The sequence below is a fragment of the Meleagris gallopavo genome, chromosome 15 (assembly GCF_905368555.1).
Source record: "Meleagris gallopavo chromosome 15, MGAL_WU_HG_1.1, whole genome shotgun sequence".
Classification (NCBI taxonomy): domain Eukaryota; kingdom Metazoa; phylum Chordata; class Aves; order Galliformes; family Phasianidae; genus Meleagris; species Meleagris gallopavo.
This window is the reverse complement of record NC_139418.1, coordinates 15,004,174-15,023,370: the sequence shown is the minus strand read 5'-3', so window position 1 is coordinate 15,023,370 and position 19,197 is coordinate 15,004,174. Positions and strand designations below refer to the sequence as shown.

At 39.2% G+C, this 19,197-nt stretch overlaps 1 protein-coding gene across 6 annotated transcripts in view; it reads right to left on the bottom strand.

The window, feature by feature from the left end:
• Nucleotides 1-3,293: 3,293 nt before the first annotated feature.
• Nucleotides 3,294-19,197, bottom strand: part of MACROH2A1 (macroH2A.1 histone) — a 44,799-nt gene continuing 28,895 nt past the window's right edge. For 3 of the 6 annotated variants that reach the window (XM_085236461.1, XM_085236462.1, XM_085236465.1), the window contains 4 exons: nucleotides 17,529-17,628; nucleotides 12,086-12,175; nucleotides 9,029-9,203; nucleotides 3,294-4,006 (listed from right to left, as the gene is read on the bottom strand). In XM_085236461.1, coding sequence (XP_085092587.1) covers nucleotides 3,841-4,006; nucleotides 9,029-9,203; nucleotides 12,086-12,175; nucleotides 17,529-17,628 — 531 coding nt within the window. In that variant the 3' untranslated portion in view covers nucleotides 3,294-3,840. Of the gene's footprint in view, nucleotides 4,007-9,028; nucleotides 9,204-12,085; nucleotides 12,176-15,990; nucleotides 16,082-17,528; nucleotides 17,629-19,197 lie in introns of those variants that run through there. The other 3 variants (XM_085236463.1, XM_085236464.1, XM_085236466.1) reach the window with 2 other exon arrangements.

The following is a 19,197-nucleotide window of genomic DNA, read 5'->3' as shown; positions in this document are numbered from 1 at the left end:
TCCTGGCACCTGTGGCTGTCGAGATTAGTCCTTGCTTGGCTGCTTTACTTTCCCAAATGCCTCAATCTCTGCACAGCGCTGGATTCCCAAGAATTGAAGCAGACAGGCTGGTTCCCAGACTTCTGCCCAGGGCACATCTAAGAACAGGGGGGGAGATCTCAGTCAAGGTTGCAGGACAGATGTGGATGTTAGGAGCCTGCTTGTACCTCTGCATCTGCCAAAATGCTAAATCCAAACTTCCGAAAAGTTGAGATCTAGAAGAGAGCTGAAGGAGATGCAGCAAGATTTGTTACTGAATCTTAAATTAATCATGAAGGATGGAGGGCTGATTCCAGTGGAATGTAACGTGAGACTGAAAGCCTAACCTGTCCATCACGGCACTAATCATCCAGAAGACACATCTGCACTGCGGTTACCAAATACTCTGCCCTCCTCCAACCGTTTTAGGAAAGTAAAGGTTACACAAATGTTGTTATTCATTGCTTCCATTTCTCAGGGGGAAAAAGGACTTCAGGAAGGAAGGATTCAAAGAGGCAGATGAGCTGCAGCGTGATGATGAATTCTTCCCCTTCAGTGGGGAAAACAGAGAGACCCCAAATTTGCATTTTTGCTTACTTCCTCTCTGGGGCAAAGTAACACTTCTGTCAGCAGCTAATTGCATCTGAAACCCAGCCTGGCAACCTGACCATGACTGTGGTAGGATAATTATACCTGCTCAACTAATCATAGTGGCTGACAACTTGGGATGAAAAAAGCTTTGGCAGGATGATAGCCTACAGAATTAGGGGGAACTGCTAAAGTAACACAATTTTTGATTCACCCAAAGGACAGTATTACAATGAATTACATAAAGGAGGGAAAGTCGGTGGAGTAAAAGCAGAGGAGCAGTGGAAAGCAAGGCTTGAGGCAGCGGATGGAAAATGCTGCTGGCTGCAATGTTTTTAATACCTTAAAGTATTTAGAGAACATTCATTCTAACCATTGTTTTCAGATAAGTTCCCTAACGGACTGCAGCAAGGAAAGAACAAGCAGTAAAGACAAGTTCACTGAGACTTTCAGTGTATGGCCTTCCTTAAATGATTAATTTATTTTTACATACGGTACTAGTATCTTTAGCTGTTAACAATGCTGGGAAGACAACTCCCAGAGCGATGTTGTTTTGGTCCCAGTACACATTAGCAGCAATTTCTTCTGTTTTTCTTGTTATACATGTAACCAGATATGTTTCTTTTCAGGTTTTTGAATCGATGCCACAATCTGCTGGGGCTGCACCATGTGGCTGAGTTCAGGCTTGTTCTGGGATCTCTGGCTTCTGCTTTCCTCACACAGCCTGCTGGGTTGCAGGACTTGAGAGCAATGTTCTCCAGGCTGTGGGGAAGGTGGGTGATCCACAGTAGCCATTGGAAACACCGAGGGTTTAGGAGCTTATGTATGAGTGCCAAGGAGGAGAAGGATGCTCTGGAATTTGTACAAAAGGAGAATACAGTGATGCTCACTGTAAGTGATGTCCCACAGCTGGGTTACAATGAGAATGGAGACCTTAAAGCTCTCAGGCTGGGGCTCTGCCTGCTGTGAGAAGCAAGGTGTTTCCCCACTCAAAGCCATGTGAGAAGCATTGATAACTCTTTCTGTTTACTCTGGAACATGATGCTGAGAGCTCGGATCCTCATCAGGTGGGAGATGTTCATGGGTCCTTTTGCAAATTAAGGGCTGAATTCATGCAAAGCAAACCTTGCACATTACAAGCAATGACGTGAACTACTCACAGAGCCAGTGGCTGAAGAAGTGGATGAGATCTGCAGGCAGAAGAAACGAGTCTGTGTCATTTGAATTATGGTGCAGTTTGCTTTGAGAATTTCTCAGTTCAAAGTTGATATCTCTTCATCTTGTATAACAGTGTAAAAGATCCGTTAAATATGACTGCAGGCTGTATTTTTAACTGCTCTGAAAATACCAGAGGTATTTTAAATACATTTTTTTCTGTTGTTGGTGTAATTTGGAGAGAAGAAAAAAGACTTTGCACTTTAGAATTTACTATAATGTGTAAAGAGACCAAGGAGCTGCAATCTGTTGGGTTCACACTTGTTGGGATGTGCACATTCCTTCTGTAATGAAAAAGGAAGGGCCCTTCTCATACCAGGTCTCCTCAGGACCCCCTCCTACATGCTTGTCTATGCTTTCCTCTGCTTTTCAATCCTTTCAGTGACATCTAGTGATATTTGTGGAAAGTGCAGCTTCGTGTTGTCTATGAGGACCAACACAAGGGCAGGAATGTGCCACTCACACTTCAGTGCTAAGGTGTGGTACTTTCCTTATTGCTGCTGAAGCTGCTATTGTTAAAGATTGACACTATAATTCAACAAATCTCACTTTGATTTCATAGTGTGGTCAAGCCTATGCTTTTGATGCACAGAATTAATTCATCCTCTGCTCCTAACTCTGTCTGCTTGTTTAGAACAGCACTATTTTTTAAACTTTGCCTTCCAGTGTTGTCACTGTTGATCCTCTACAGCACTCAAATGCTGAAAGTATTCAAAATCCTATGCAAAAACAACAACAACAACAACAACAAACTCCAAACTCTTGACAGAGCTTAAGCTTACCTGCTTTTAATACTTGGTAGTGAATTTACTGAAAGCAGTCAGATATGTTCCATTCATTGCTCTGGATCAACTCAGGAGGGATGCAAAGCACTCTTTCATCAGCAAATGAAGTTTTTAATAGAAATGGAAAACGTATGCCTACTATCTAGAAAGCAGGCTGAAAACTTCAAAGGAAGAGCTTCCTCTTCAGAGAGCATTCATATGCTTTTGAATGTGTAACCTTTCCTTTCTCAAAGTACAAAAACAAGTGGCTTCCGTAAGGTTTTTGTTGGTATGGATTTCAGCTGTGCAAGCGATATGGCAACCAGTACAAACTGGGCTCATAAAGATTTGGAAATAATACAGAATGGCTTCAAACAACCCAATATTCAATGACTGGAACTAGTTCAAAAAAAACCCTAGGCCTTACTTGATTTAAAAGGCTGGGACCTCTCACACTAAGCAGCCAATTAAGTCAGCTTCTTCTATGGGAGATCTGAAGCACCAACTGGAAAGTCTGAATGCTCACAGAAGAAAGGTCAGTTGTGAGAGTTGCTGAGTGTGCAGACATCCACTCAGTACATATAAGGTGCCCAACGTCTCCAGACAAGATTCCAGGCTACTAATTGAAATCTGCTGTAATTCTCACAGCAAACTTCCCTGAATTTAAAAAATGAAGACTTAAGAGAAAAATTCCACTACACCAACAGCAACAGTTCAAACATTTTACTAAATCAATTCACACGATTTCAAAATTGTAAATATAATTAAGGACAAGAGGGTCTCTGTATCTTTTTCTTCCAGATTTATCATTAAGACAATAAACAAACACAAATTAGGTTTATAGCATCTGTTCTTTTAAAAAATGAAAGGAACGCCACTCGATGTATTGATAAAGCACCACAACACAGTTACAAAATAGGGTCGGCCTGTTTCTTTCACAAGTAAAAGACTACATTTTCCTAACAGCTTCCTGCTTCAATCCGTACTTCATTAAAATAAAACTATAAAATCTCCTAGATTACACTAAGTTCAGACAATGCCTGGTATACAGTGCATTAACAGCAGTAATGCCAACTATCAGTGCCAACATAAAACATTTTAGAAAGTAAAAAACAAAACTAAAATAAATCCAAAAAACCACCTTTATTTCCCTAGATGAGCAAAATTTAAAATAAGGGATGTTCTGCTTCACAATGAGTTAAGGTTTTGGAGAAGAGGAAGGGTAGAACGGGGCTGGTACTGCAGCTTTCTATGCTCAGTTGGCATCTAGTTTGGCCATTTCCTGCACGTATATCCCTATACTCTCACTGTCAAAGAGCACGAAGTACACCGTCTTGATTGAAGAGGACATTGTTGACACAAAGTAGCTGGAGATGGCTTTCAGGATCAGCTGCGCAGCCGTTTGCTTTGGAAAACCGTTTCTAGTAGGAGAGACAAAAAAAAAAAAAAAAAGAAAAGACAGAAAATCAAGTCCTGCTGAACAAGATTTTGATGGTGTAAACTTGCACGGAACGCTCAGGCTTTTTCCTAATGCAGCACAGTAAATAAAGCTACAAAGCTAGTGTTTACTATCCGAATTAGAAGCTACAAAGTTGTTTGTTTAGGCAAGACTTAAATGTCCAAACAGAAAGCATTCCCAAAATAGGAATGCAGAGTCCACACGTCAATGGGTTGAACTCTTCAATATCTGCTGGCTCCACCGTTCTCATTTAGAGGGCGGCTAAACCATACACTTACAGATATGACAGTCAATACTGCTATAAAGTGTGTATTTACTCAAGTCTTTCTTAGACAAACAGTGATAAGGATGTACCAAAACCATTCTCAGATGAATTTTGAATACAAAAATGGCAGAGGTGGGTGGTAACAGTTGTAATTTTGACAACAGTGGGATTTTTTCTCTTTCATTCCTTGTAATTGCGTAAGTCAGTGATTTATTTTTTTTCCCCCAAATTTATTACTGTTATTTTTGAAGAAGAAGAAACAAACAATAGCTGTTTTTGACAGGAACCACAGCCACCTGGAAGTCAGCAGAATGCAGCTGGTGCTCACAGTATGGCAGCCTATGGAACTAATTATTTTGTTCGTATTATTTCTTCCAAGTGTGTGTGTTGCTTACAATTACACATGAGAAGGGAAAATTCCTGCTGCACGTGCTTAGAAAGAGGAAGAGATAGCTCAGTTAGCATCAGTGACAGGAGGCAGAGCAAGCCCTATGGAAGTACTATCAGGCTTATCCAATGACCCCACTCTGCCACACGGAGGACATCATGAAATTAGTGCTGCCTTGAGGGGAGCCATGGGGAGCAGCATCAGCACAGCACTGGATGATATGGAGGCTTGAAATCACGGTACAAACACATCTGTGACAGGTTTGATAATCATGATTCATTTTTCTAAGAGTTATGTACACAAACAATATAGCAGTAGAATTAATTTAATGGTGCAATCAATAAAAAGAGACGTGCAAGGAGCAGAGGAAGGGATGATGAAGTTACACACATTTTCCTCAATTGTGAAGACTGTACTTTCCAAGCACATCATCCTCTTTTGTTTCTCTATAGATCACTACCGATCTTTTGCCTTACTACAAATCATATCTTCTTTCTCCTTTCTTCATTATAATTAAGAACAGTATCTTCACAGAAACTATTTCTGTACAAGTCCCACAGCCCCATCAATTCAGCCTATCTCTAACGAGACATAACCATATAGCTACATCTGTAGTGGAAATGCTAAGTCTTGTCTTGAAGCAGTGATGGAACACCTGGTGGGAAGGCAGGGCCAACCCAGGGGAGCTCAGGTGCAAGCAATGTACCTGAATGATGGAAGAGCTGGAGCCAGGATCCACCCCTTCCCAGACCTCATTTAAGGGTTGGCACTGGAAGCAAAGGTATCTTCTCTCTGGAGATCCCTGTGTACCTGAGTCCTTCTGAAGGTAAGCAGCTGCTTTCTCTTATTTCTGTGCTTACTGCTGTTGTGTTGGAGTGAATCCTTGCTTGCAGTTAGGGATCTTGTTGCTCTGCTGTCATTGCTGTGATTTTTATCACGTTACTCGTATTATAGCAATTAGCAGCTTAGAGAGCTGTATCTTTGTTTCAGCACTCATCACGCTTTTGGAATGTGGTAATGATAGGAATGGTACAACTTAAGAGAATTCCAGAATTTAAACTCTTCTGTCAACAGAAGCTCTGCTGCTGAATTCAAGCAGAGTGTGAGTAGTCTCCAAGGGAGAACAAACAGGAAAAAAAAAAAAAAATCACATTTCTCTATTGAATTTCTCTATTAGAAAGTTAAGTAAAATAGAGAATACTGATGACCTTTAAAGCAGTCTTTCATTTGAGCCAACTGAAGTGTGTAATACTGACACGTAACATAGGGCAATAGTAATAACTTACAGATCATACAGATGGATGGATTTCTCAGTTTCCTCAAAAACTTAAAGAAACATAGAATAGAATCTGGGCTCAATTCACCTCTGCCATTAACAGGTGCGTCATGACTTAGTATTTGCCCACTGAAGCACCAAACTGATAATAAAACATCACTGAACTCACTCTCCTAATATGCAGTAGGACACAAAATGAGAAAGGCAATTGCCTACGTCATGGACAGTTCACTGCATGTTACCTCACCACAAAATACACTCCAAGAGCAATTCTGTAGTACTGCTGCCTGCAATGTGATGTTATTCATGCCACCTGGAGACAGTACATGTGATATTTCAGGAATGATTACCTGGAATAGTACATCTGCTTTTTTTTTTTTTTTTTTTTTCTGAAAAAGAGCACTTTTTTTTCCCTAATTGGAGCAGAAGGGGGGGGGGGTGGAAAAAAACATTCTGAAAACATTTGTAAACTTCCAAAGCTGATTGAGTTGGCTGGTGAGAATGAGTTGTGTGATCTGACAGCAGTTTTGACACCAGAGCTAATTCCTGCTGTTGGCCTACACTGAGAAAAGGGCATGGAGTCAGTATGCCTCCACATCTGATTGTTTGCTAGTTAACTGTGACTGTTGCATCCTGGCATATGTATATATAGAGCAGACATCTGAGGAATTCTGCTCCTAAGAAGAACCAGTCATGAAGGAGAACATAAAAATCAAGGTATACCCTGTTTCTGAACTGTTTAAAGTGGATTCTGAAGTCATACAGCTTCCACTTCCTTGATGTTCCTGCAAGGTGGTCACAACAGGGTGAAAGAGAGAAGAGGAGACTCCTCAAAGGGAAGCATGCACACAGGGAAGCCGAATAAAATGAGTTGTTTAGGACCACTGTAGGGGAAATAAACAGATGGAGAAGGGGAAAATCAGAAGTAGGAAGCTGACCAGCAGCCACGTATGGGCTGCAAGGTGACACAGAAGCCTCTTACAATGATCTACTAGTCTGAGTTACGGTCTTGTGAAAAGGCTGTTTGAGAATTCAGCCAAGTTGGTGTCAATTCTGTCCAAAGTTAGAGCCTCAGAATGAAATCCCCACTTTGAGGATTATTTTATTTTCAATCTCAAACTCTTCTTTCTCTGTTCTGCTGGCCCTACCAAACTGAACCCCAGGCTACCTTTGTACAGCACCCAGTTTGTGCTTGCCACGAGTTGGCTGTAGCTGTGCATCTGGCCCACTGAATGCTACAAGTATGCTATTTTATTTTCCCCCATGATTTATTTGAACTGCCCTCATGTAATCCCATTCCTCAACTATAAAAGAGAATGAAACTGTTTATGTGGATTTATTGGGTGATGTCTGCTTGACAGATGTCTGTACTAGAACAGCTGCAAACATGTGGTGTCTTTGGAATTTGCTGTCTTTGAAAGCTTTACTTTTTTAACACTTCTGACTTCATAAAAAAAGCAAGTAAAGAGTACTGTCAGAATATACTGTTTTCTCAAAAACTAATTTATGCTTGAATATTTCTAATTAAAGAAAAAAGGGAAAATAAACAACATATGTTTCTCTACTCTAGTTGATTTCTCTCCATGTTTTAAAAGCACCACTTCAATTGGCTTGAGTGAGAGCAACATGCATATGCCAAGTTGAACACAGCCACAGATCTTGCCTGTCAGTAACTGGATTTCACAACATAATGTGGATCTTATGATTATTCAGGGTTTCATTATCTCCCAGTATCAATTAACTGCTTTGCAACAACAGTCTGAAATGGGTGCTCTCCAGAAAAGAGAGATCTGTGGAACGCACTTCTCATAGCCTTGCTTCTAGGCACCTACATACTGAATTCCTTAGCTACCCTACAGTCTGAGAACAGCACAATTTATCAAGAAGGGCAGTTCACAGAACAGCCTAGCTTGTGGATTTTGGATTATTCTGCAGAAAGCTTTTCATTTCACTGAGTAGTCTTTGAACCAACAGCTATCACTTAAACAGGTCAGTATGGATCCTCCACTGTATCACAGTTTTAAGGAAGTAACAGAAGCAAACTTTGTAAAATGACACCCACTCAAAACAGCCTTATTTGGAGCTTTTTCTGATGCAAGACACTTGTATTAATCATCCTAGTGACACTTCTGTTTCTTTATAGTTATTCACCCTAAAGCTCAAGCAGAGCTTTCTGCTCTACAAAGAACAAGCACAGGTGACTCTAGCATTATAAGATGGGAAGAACATTCTTGCAGAAGATCAGTCAACTTCTTTCATGGCAACTCTGAAAGTGGCAGTTGTTTAGGGTTAAATATACTACTGTGTAATTCAGCATAGATTAGGTCTTCATAGTGAGCCATCAAAGGCCATATGTTTCAAACCTCCCTTCTCTCCTCAAATCCAAGTTTGTCAAAATTCTAGTCTATATTTAGATTCTTAAAAACATTATTCAACTTTCTAATGGCACTGAGCATCAAAGCTAGAGAACTTAACTTTAGACTTAGGCTTTAAAAATCTTGACAAAGAGTTTTAAGATAACTTTTTTTTTTCTGGAAGATTCCCATGATGTAAACTTTGTGGAGTTTAGTTTATGGATTTGGGGTGAAAGCTTGAAGTGACTGCAAATCCTGAGAATAAGGCTCTTCAGGTCTGCTGCTTACACAAATGCTAAGATGTCTTCTAGCCATCCCAAAGCTGTAGTAGGTCTAGTTATGTGCTAAAACCAGGTAAAATAGACTTCATTTCTTCATGCTTTCCTCTATACCTCAAATTGATACACTGTTAAAGGGCACTTTTGCTCTTTAATCTGTTTGTATGCTTTAAAACTGCAGGGATTATGCTAGATGTGCCGAAGTTTTCCCATTACTTGGGAAAATACTACAGGCTCCACGTGCAGCTTGAAGTAACCTAGAAGAAATACTTAATTTGGGGAACTGAAATGAATGAACAAGAATGAAGTTAGCATGGTAGAAATGGGTTTTGTATGTAAGAAGAGACAGGAACATATAACAAGAACTATAACGCTTAGAAAACATGGTCAGTATCAAGCATCAGGCTCGTGTAACAGCCTTACCTGCCACTGCCAATTGAAGGAAATGCAATTGATTTCAGCTTCTTTTCATCAGCCAGAGCCAAACAGTTCTTCACCGTCTTCTCCAGCAGCTCCTCACATTTGTCTGAGCCCCAGCCTGGGCTATTACAGTGGATCACGAATTTTGCAGGCAATCCATGGCCAGCACTGACAACAGCTAATAAGAAATGAAAGTGAAACATAACTCTTTCCTCTCATAGCATTAAAAGAATGCATATGTGATTAAAATAGCAAACAATTGACAGATATTCCTTTATCCCCTCTCAGTGTTTTAGATTAGAAATCACACAGTTTTAAAATATAACAGCATGATTACAGGGACTTTCCTATTTCCAGCTGTACTTTGCCACGGTAATTTATAAATCATAACTATAATAGAGCTTATTTTGGAGAGCAAGAATTCATGACTGACATCAAAGGAAATGCATTTATACTGGGGATTGTGGAAATCTATGTAATGTCTGAGAAAAAAGGCAGTAATCTCTTAAAATGTAAATCCATTCTAGGGATGATCTTGCTTTGGTTCAGAGTTTAAAGCAGAGCTACAGTAAGTATTAGGATGCTGCCCTGCTGGAGTTATGACTCGTGTGACCTTCAGCTACTCTTGCTATACATTTTTATTCCAGCTAGCCTTTGATAATAATGAAACCCAAATTGGATCAGTTTGGAGCTTTTAGTATTACACAAATTGGTAAGAAAGGCTGGAAAAGAGGTAAATTAAAGCTTTTGCTTCCAGCTTTGTTTCTGAGTAATTGTAGAGAAGATATTTTGTGTCATTTCATAACTTTGGGCCCAGTTCTATTCAAGGTTTGTTTTTTTTTTTTGTGAATGGGTCATCTGAGAGTGCTTACACACTGCCACTTTTAAGTGACTGACTCTTTTTTTCCCTGTTTTTGACAGACAGTTGGACAGGATGCAATAATAGCTTTACAAAGTTTGATTCACACTGTTTATGCACCAATAGGTGAGGCCTTGTATGTACAGAGAACTTCAACCACACCAATTGCATGCTATCACCAGGATGTTGTCAGGGACACAATGATTACCAAGGCAAAGAAGCACCTGCCCACTAACAGCCAGTGAGTCTCCAGAAAGCAGGATAAGAGCATCAGAAATGGCAGCTGAACTCACAGGTCTGCAGCTGCAATTAGAAACTTGTCACTGTCTTACAGGATCATGAACCTTCACCAAGAGTCAGCCCTCTAACAGACTATGGGATGTAATAATATAAGACTGCAAAAACACAGGTTAAAAATGAAAGCTTGTATCTTCCAAAACATTAGGAAAAATACCAGGAATCTTTACAAAAATCAGTTTTGTAAAGGTGCTGAGAGGCCAGGCATCCTCTACTTCATTCTGGAATCTTTATGAAGTGTTGTTTGTTTGTTGTGTTTTTTTTATTATTATTTAAATACAATAGAGAACTTTGGGTGCTAATATCACATGGAGAAAATAGACTTTGTCATGTGACATTCTGAGTGACTCATCAGAAGAATACATTTGAAAGGACAATGGAAGCACAAGGGCTGATGTTCTTCTGGATTTGTAGATTCTCAACAGATCGAATCACTTCAACTCCAGGCAACTTTAATTTGTCCTTAAAGGCAACTGAGATGTTGGCAGCTCCAGACTACATCATAAATCCAAGAGAAATCTCATAAAAGCAGCTGACATATCTCTAGTCAGATGTGAAATGCTGGTAATTCCTTCACACTGAAAGAATAAAATGCCGTATTGATGCACATCACCAACTTCAGTATTCCTCAGACAGGGAGTGTATTCTAGAGTATTCATTAATTCAATTAGGATTCTGTTGAAGACAGCTGTTAATTACACAGAGCAGCTGTCCCTTTCTTTAAATGCAAATGTTCTGAAAGGGGAAATAAGTTTTGTTATAGAAAAAAAAAAAAGAGAACCACTGCATTATTCTGTGCTAGTTACAGTCATGGTCCAGGTATTTTATTAAAGGGGATACCCACATTATTGAGAAATCTGAAAAGTGCACATTCATTAATGGGGAAGTTGACTTGTGTCCAATCTTCTCTAGCAGTCAGGTTCTCTGGGGTAGAATGTAGCTCTCCACAGGGTGAGATCTGCAGTGCTCAGATCTGAAGGGTGCACTGATGTCTGATAGAAACATCATTTTTTATTTTTTTTTTCCCCTCCAAATTGCAATCTGTTTGTGAGCACAGTTTGTCTTGTTCACTGGTGAGTAGATAAGGAGTAATGCAGATAAGGGGAAAAAGAGAAATTCCAAATATTTTAGCAAAAACAAAAATTCTGAGAAAAACTGAGTAACGTTTTTAAAAAGTAAGGAAGAAATCTGTATGAAGCACCAGAAGCAAACAGTCACAATTCCTTCTGTCATAGTTGAAGTATTTCATCTCTCCCTCAGCTTTAGTCAAAACTGGCTTACAAAACTGCATGTACTGTATTTATTTTTATAGCATAAACACAGATGGCAGAACCAACATTCTATATGAACCAGCATGTATCAGCAATATCACAGATGGTGCCAAATTGCCATTACCAAATGTTAGTACTCTTTAGTAGATTTTTCTCAAATATTGCATAAAATTTGATAACCAGACATCAAAAAATCATAAGCTTCCACAGTGATGATTTTGGCACTGATTAAATGAAGCACTTAAGCAGGTGCTTGACTTTAAGCACGTGCTTAAGTTCAGTGAAAGTCAGTGGCATCTTGGCAAAGCAGACATTTAATAGAGTTGAATTCAACCGCTCTGATTAATAAGTATCCAATTAACTGCTTTTATGAAGCGTACCCTTAACGATCAACTTCCCTTGTGTATGTGTGCATCTGAGAACAGCCTGCTGTTAGCTGTAATATTACATCACTGTGCCATTTTCTGGTTACTTTGGTAATGGCTAGCTAAGATGCAATGTGTGTATTATAACTCTGGAGAGTACAGATAACAATACAACCAGCAGTGATGCCTGGGGACAGCAGGAACCCAAGCAGTGTGTTAGGATGTGTGGCTGACTGAGCCATGTGGGTTCCGAAGCGCAGAGCCTCACCTCCAGCTATGTCCAAGGGCCCGTTCTTTTTCCGAAGCTCAATGACAGCTTCCACAAACTCCTTGCCACCTTTCTTTTCCAAAGTGCTTCCTGAACAGAGAATTGTTATTTTATTCCTCTCATCTCGGGTTCCCACAGCAGAGAAGACTTATCATTATTTGTGATTACATCGTTCTACATATTTCTGCCCAAACATTTTTTTTGGGGACTGCAAAGTAAGATCTAAACCTTTTGGGACTTCAGAGTTAGCTATTAATTAAAAACAACAATGATAACAACAACAACAAAAAAAAAAAACAACAACAAAAAGACAACCCTAAGCACCCCAAAACCTTCCATCTGTATCCCTTGCTAACATCCTCAGATTGATTTTAATGTCAAAACATCTGACATGACATCCCTATCTCCTTCCTTATCATGAGCATCTGTCAATGTGAAATGCTGCAGAAGAATGTGCTAGCTCAAAAGTGATTGAAGTTCCATAATTCCTTCCCTTAAGATTCATTTCCCCTCTCTCTTATAAATGTTTTTAAAGAGCCATTTGCCACAATAAGAATTTGAAACTCACCTGATCTTGGTCCCTGACCCCAACAGGTGGCACCAGGAATGAAACAGTCTCGTGAGTGCAGCGGGCTGCTTTACTTGGTAACTGCCCAGCTTGTTGAGCCACCTTTAACCAAGAGGAAGAGCCTCAGAAATAAGGAGAATCTCTAAGGAACATATTCCTCCAATGAACTTCTCTGACTATAGCTAAGGAGCTGGACAAAGTCATTTTGGGAGGAGAAGAGCTGTGCAGTGTTTCAAGGCAACCAAAAGGTATGCTTTTTACCAAAGGCAGTCCATCACTAAATGGTTTAGATCTTATTTTGCAGCTCTAGTTTTAGGTATAAATATATGTATAAGAAAAAACAGCCCAAGAAAGCATTTTCCTAACTACATAAGCATCCCAAATAATTCTGCGCTGTGCATATTAATTATTAAGGCAGGTAAGTAAAAAGCAGTGGTATCATAAAGGCTCTGATTTCAGATATTACTTCCAAAACTGATTTCCAAAAATTCAGAACTAGGATCTCTAAGGATTTAGGCTTTTATTTAGTGAAGCCCCTTGCTTTCACTGATGGAGAAAGAAAAAACTCATTTTTCTGATGGAAGTGCACATACTGTATGCTTGATGAAGCAGAGCCCCTCCTCCAAGGTTCAGCTTAATAAATAAGAGTTATAGCTCTGAGAACTAAGAGGACTGCCAGATGCCTTCGTTTTGACCCCGTTGCTAAATTTCTTCCAAAATGACTATTAGAAGTTTCTCAAAAACAAGAAGGCATTTGTTTGCTCATTCAAAAACTGACCCTGCCTCTATTTTGTCATTGGTTTATTGCTTTTGGGGTACAAAAGCTGAACATAATTTATAAGTGTACATCTCATATTTTGCTTTTTTTCCATAACTAACTCAGAATTGCAAGATCAGACTGTGTAAGTCAGAGTGTAACTTGCTCCTTGGACTCAATTAAGATTTTTTGTGTAAATACTTTGGTCTAAGCTTATTTAGACAAACTCCACACTAAGATTTTTATGAAATTCAGTTAGCTGTGCAACTGAGTACAAGGCACCATCAAGCAAATCTCTTAGATAAGACAGCAATGGCTCATCTACGGCAGCAAGGTGTCCTAGGAGAGCAGGCTATGAAGAGAGGTGTGCCCAGGACTGGAGGCTCAGAGGAGCTCTGCCTTTACAGCAGCCGTGGCTGAACCTATTTACCTGATGTGGCTGACATGAGCGATCTGTAAAATCCCTCTGACAGGGAAGGGATAGGGAGGGAAAGAAACAGTTTTCCTTCTAGTTGTATTTCTGTTGTATGTATTTCCATATCCTTTCTGCTCAGATCTGTATATGCATTCCAGTTATATTCCCCTTGAGTCCATGAACTCAGATCAGTCCTCAAACCCATGACATTCATAATCCTTAGATTTTCTTGTTTCAAGGGGAAACATAATTAAGCCTTGAACAGAACCTAGGAACAGAAAAGATCTATTAACTAGGTCATCTCTTTGCCATTGCAAAGCTGTTGTACATTTAATGGAATTTAGCCTAGTTTTCCCTAATTCAATCTAAAAGGATCAGCTTTTCCCCTTCTATTGGGAATTAATTTATAATTAAAAGCAACGAACAACCCTGTCAGCTCATTACACTGAGCTCTTGCAGATATGGTTGAAAGAAGAACATATGTGGTATCACTGGTGTTTTCTGCACTTACTTCTCAGTTATGTTTTTCCGATTAATAGTGAGGATTTATATTGAAATTATCTTTCATTTATATTGAAATTATATGTGAGGACTATGTTGTCAATTGGAAAGAACACACTGCCTTTAATCATTTTCCACTACTTTAGCAACTTTCTTGACGGAAGTCTTGCTTCAGAGCTTCAAGGTTAGTAGCTTATTTGCTCACAGGCATAAATATGTGCCACTCCCATGAGAATAAGGTCATTATCTCATGCTTTTGAAGCAGGCATTGGTATCAGTGTTGAAAACAGCGTTAGCAGAAATTTAGGCTCTAAAATTCTCAGGGTAAGCCCCCAGAACACTTACATTGTTAGGGGAAAAAAAAACAAAACAACAACAACAAAAAAATAATTAAAAAATAAATGAATTTAGATGGGTAAAAGTTAATTACTGGAAGCTAGGCATTTGTGCACTTCTATTCTTTCTTACAGCAGTCAGAGGCAACAGGAACCTATGCTAAGGTACGAGCAGCACAGCTCTGAGAGAAAATTGTCTTTGTAGAGCAGCTTCTTGAGCACTTCTCTGCCAAAGGGCAGGAGACAAGCACCTTGTCTAAATGAGCCTGACAGGCTTTAGAAGCATGTTCTTCAGATAAAGGGAGTTGTGACACTCTTCTTTTCATGTCTCTGCATAACGTTTCGCCAGCCAAGTCGCAGCTGTTCCCCCTCTAACAGGCCACAAAGGGCTGCGTTCTTCTGTGCCTTACTCAGAACGGAGCTCCTTAAGAAACAACGGGTGTTGCAAGGCTTGCTGACCTGCAATGGGACACGGAGCCTCCATAAGGGAGACCCTTTGTGCAGTGATGATGGGGCCAAGAGGAAATGTAAGAGGCTGGGATCGTGCAGTTGGTTTACTTAAGTATGGTGTCATCACCCTCATCAGCAACTTCCACATTCAGCCCAATTCTGATTTTTGCCTTCTCAAATTACTAAGGCAGATCAGATAAAGCATGGCTACCTGTTCGTAATAATATCCTTCAAAATATTAAAGGTGTAACCAAGATAGGAGTTACTCAGGGCAAAGCAGAGATAACAATTGAAGACGTCTATAATATATAATACCTTAATTCAGCTTAGTAGCTTAGATGACTAACTGTATGAAAAATGTCTTGTGTGTCTATCCACGTGCTGGTGACACAAGCAACCACTGAGCAGGGCTACAAAGGTAATTGGTCCACGAGTTAAAACACGAAAAAACAAATCCATCTTAAGAGTGCTCAGAAAATAAGGTGGGCTAGATCCAGCATGTCAGATGTGAACATCTGAAACTTGGCATGGAGAGAGTGTACTGGAACTGGCCAGAAATCTAAAGATCAAGGCATAAACTATATTCCATGTCATACAATGTTGTAGTTCATTTTCCTTGGTCGCATGCCTGCATTGTACGTATGCTGTTCTTGCACTTCAAATTTTGGCAGTGCGTTCTATCGTTACTTTTGAAAGTCTGATTTGATGATAAAAATCAGAAATACCTACAGAGTTTGCAACAACTCATTTCTTTTTGTTATGAGTCAGGACTGCTGGAAGTGAGAAATAAATGCAAATCTGCATAGCTACAACAAGCTTGTGGCTGCTGATTGACCATGCACACACATACAAACTCCGCAGCACTGAACTTTCCATTACCTACTTCACCACCGGTGTAGAAGTCAGAGTTTGTCGGGTGAACGACAGCATCACTGTCGATCGTGGCAATGTCAGCCTGTACAACTTGCAACTACAACAGGTAAACAGATGTATATCAACCACGTTGGACAGAGACCCAGCACAGGCTCTACATTTACACATGTACCAACGTCCATTATTTTCCTACCTTCACATCTCCAAACCTTGCGCCAAAGGAGTAATGCTGAGTGGTGTGTGCAGGTGTGTGTAGAGAAAGGGGTGTAGGGAACAGGAGGAGGAATATTGAGTACGACACGATCAAATAAATGTTAAAATGACAAGTCAGAGCAATCACACGAGATCATTTCCAAAGATTTAAGATCAGCTAACACCCCATTTCGCTTGGCAGCATCCTAGAACAACTAGTTCCCCACAGAGCATGACACTACAATATGGAATCTGTTTAAAAAAAGAAATTCATGATTGTCAAGCCAAACAAAATAACTAGTTTCTCCATTTTGTCAGCACCAATAAGCTGACAGGAACTCTTCTTCGTATGCATAGCAATTCATTACTTGGTTTCTAAAACCGACATTTTCCTTCACATGGAGGAAGCAATGTATGGCAGGATTTTACTGAATTTGATTTAAAATGTGTAAATGATTGAGTTTATATTTTAAAGGTAAAGCATATTTTCGAATTATGTGTTGCAAAGGATGAGACACAGGTGTAAAAACATACATGTACCTGAGAAAGACTGATTTTAAATGACCCTTCTTGAATCTTTTTCTTGTTAAACTACAGACAGGAAATGCAGTAGCAGAATTATGGGTTGCATTCCATTAAAAAAACAACAGTGGGTGTAATCAAGTAACAGTGGAAGGCAGTAGATAATGTGTGAAAAGTTAATTTTTCTTTTATGCTTGCTGAAGAACAGACAGTTGATGAATCTGGAACAGGAGGAGGTTTAAAAATGATACAACATCAATGATAGTATCAGCAAATTCAGCATTGGTATACTATCAGTTTTTGTTTTCAGCTGAATGTGATCGTGATGGGGAGCAACTTAAACAGAATTGAAACATAATTTCACTGAATCACATATGAAATTAAGATACAGAAAATTTGGGTATAGTTGATCATTTAATCATTCCTCTTCAAAAAGTGTTCTACCTACTCTGAGTATCAGAAAACGAAATAACATCAGAGATTGCAGTCAGAATGGAGAAACTGCTTATTTTGAAAACGACCTGACAAAAAAAGTATTTTAGTCCTCAAAGAAGCCACATAAAAACCCCCCAAAATAGCTAACAGTCACATATGATCATTATGGAAAAGAATTTAAATGATTTTTTAAATTAAATTCAACTTGAAGACTAGCAGTAGTTGCAAGTTTTCAGATTTGGTGAAAATGTCTTTTGAATATAGTTCTTCAACAAGAGAGAACCTGGAAGATTCGAATTTTGGCTCTTATTTAATGAACGAGGCCCTAGGGAGTAAATTCTGGGTTCCATAATTTCCATGTGACCATTAGTTGTGTCAACCCATGCCCCATTTACCTAGGTCATCTTTAAGGTCAATGTCAGCATTGGTAGGATTGATAATGGCCTCCACCTCGAAGCCGGCTAAATTACTGATTTCACTGTGAATAAGGTTCAGCTGAAAAGAAAAGCATGAGGTGGGAAATAACAGGACAGCTGGGAAATCACAGAGAAGCTGCAGAAAAGTGAGCTTTGCAACACAGATGGAGATAGCATCACTGCAAACAAATATGCAAAATAAAAGGCAAGTCGTAAAGGAGGGCTGTTATAAAAAAAAAAATAAATTAAACAATTAAAAACATCAAACCCAAGACTCAAACACTGTTGACGCTGCGAGGAAATAAGTGTACCTACCAACAAGGCCCTATTTTGGCTTTGTGCTGAGTTCTATTTGAGGTTCTTATTTCAGCATTATAAAAAAGGTATTTGTCTCTTCTTGGAGGACAGATGAAAGGCACCCTGATCATCTCTTATGCACCTACTGCAGGGATGTGCCATGGCTGTTCAGCACTCAAATGGATGAAAGACACAGCTTCTCTTTACTGAAGCCAGTGAACCTGAGCACGTCTTTAGGAAAGGAGGCACTCCACCCTAATAAAAGGCTGCACTTCTTTTTTCTTTCCATGCTACTGTCACCATCTCCTGCCTTGCAGTCACTTTGGCTTTCACACACACAGTTCTGCTGGTGCCATCCTGGTCCAGTACTGTAAATAGGCACTGTTATGTCAAATAGAACAATTACTTCATAACTATATTTATATCTACAATATGTATGCACCTTTAAAATGATTGTTTCACCAGCTAAGTGGGGCACATGGAAAGCAATTACAAAAAAATAAGTTCTCATTCATTTATGCAAGTCTTCAAGCCAACTGAAATTAAGTGAGGCTTTCCTTCTAATCCAAAGCCCACATCCTCAACATATGGAACATATGATATACATTCAAACATGGCAATTAATCTCATCAAAAACCAAATTTCACCTCTTGGTTTGTAACCCACATTCTGTAAACTTAACTCTTTATGTCTTCTCCACGTGTATGTGATTTTATTAATAGGGAACACGAATCAATTCATGAAACCAATACAAATGAATGGGTCACTTAAGGAGGCCAACATTCATCCATTTAAGTTTTCTGAAAAAAATATTTCCGTTTCATTCATGTGATTGTATGAATTGACCTTCTTTCTCTTTTTAAAAGTCGGCAATTTGATATAATTTGCATATGTTCCCTGAGTAAACTCCATTCCCTCAAAATAGGGTGATTCTGGCTAAAAATGAGTGTAATTCAGCCCTGTTTTAAGTATGGGTCTGTCTGGGAGTCTGTAATAAAAATTGAAGCAAGCTTGCTTTCCAAATAGCTGAGAGTCCTTTAATACTTCACACCTGGTGAGTTATTCATACTGGAGTTTGAGTCTTGAGTTTGACTACAAGCAACTGCTGTTCAGAAAAAAAAAAAAAAAAAAAAAAGGGAAGTCAAATAAAACCAAACCAAAATATTAAATAAACTATGAATTTTGAAATAGTAATAATAAAAAATATCCAAAAACAAAATACATGCACACACCAAAAGACTGTTTTGTGGAGATTTTAGTATGTTCCTAAGCACATTTCATCCATTTTATAGGTGAATCTTTTTGATCCCTAATCAAGTTCTACAAATTTTTGCCCCAGGTTTATCAGCTG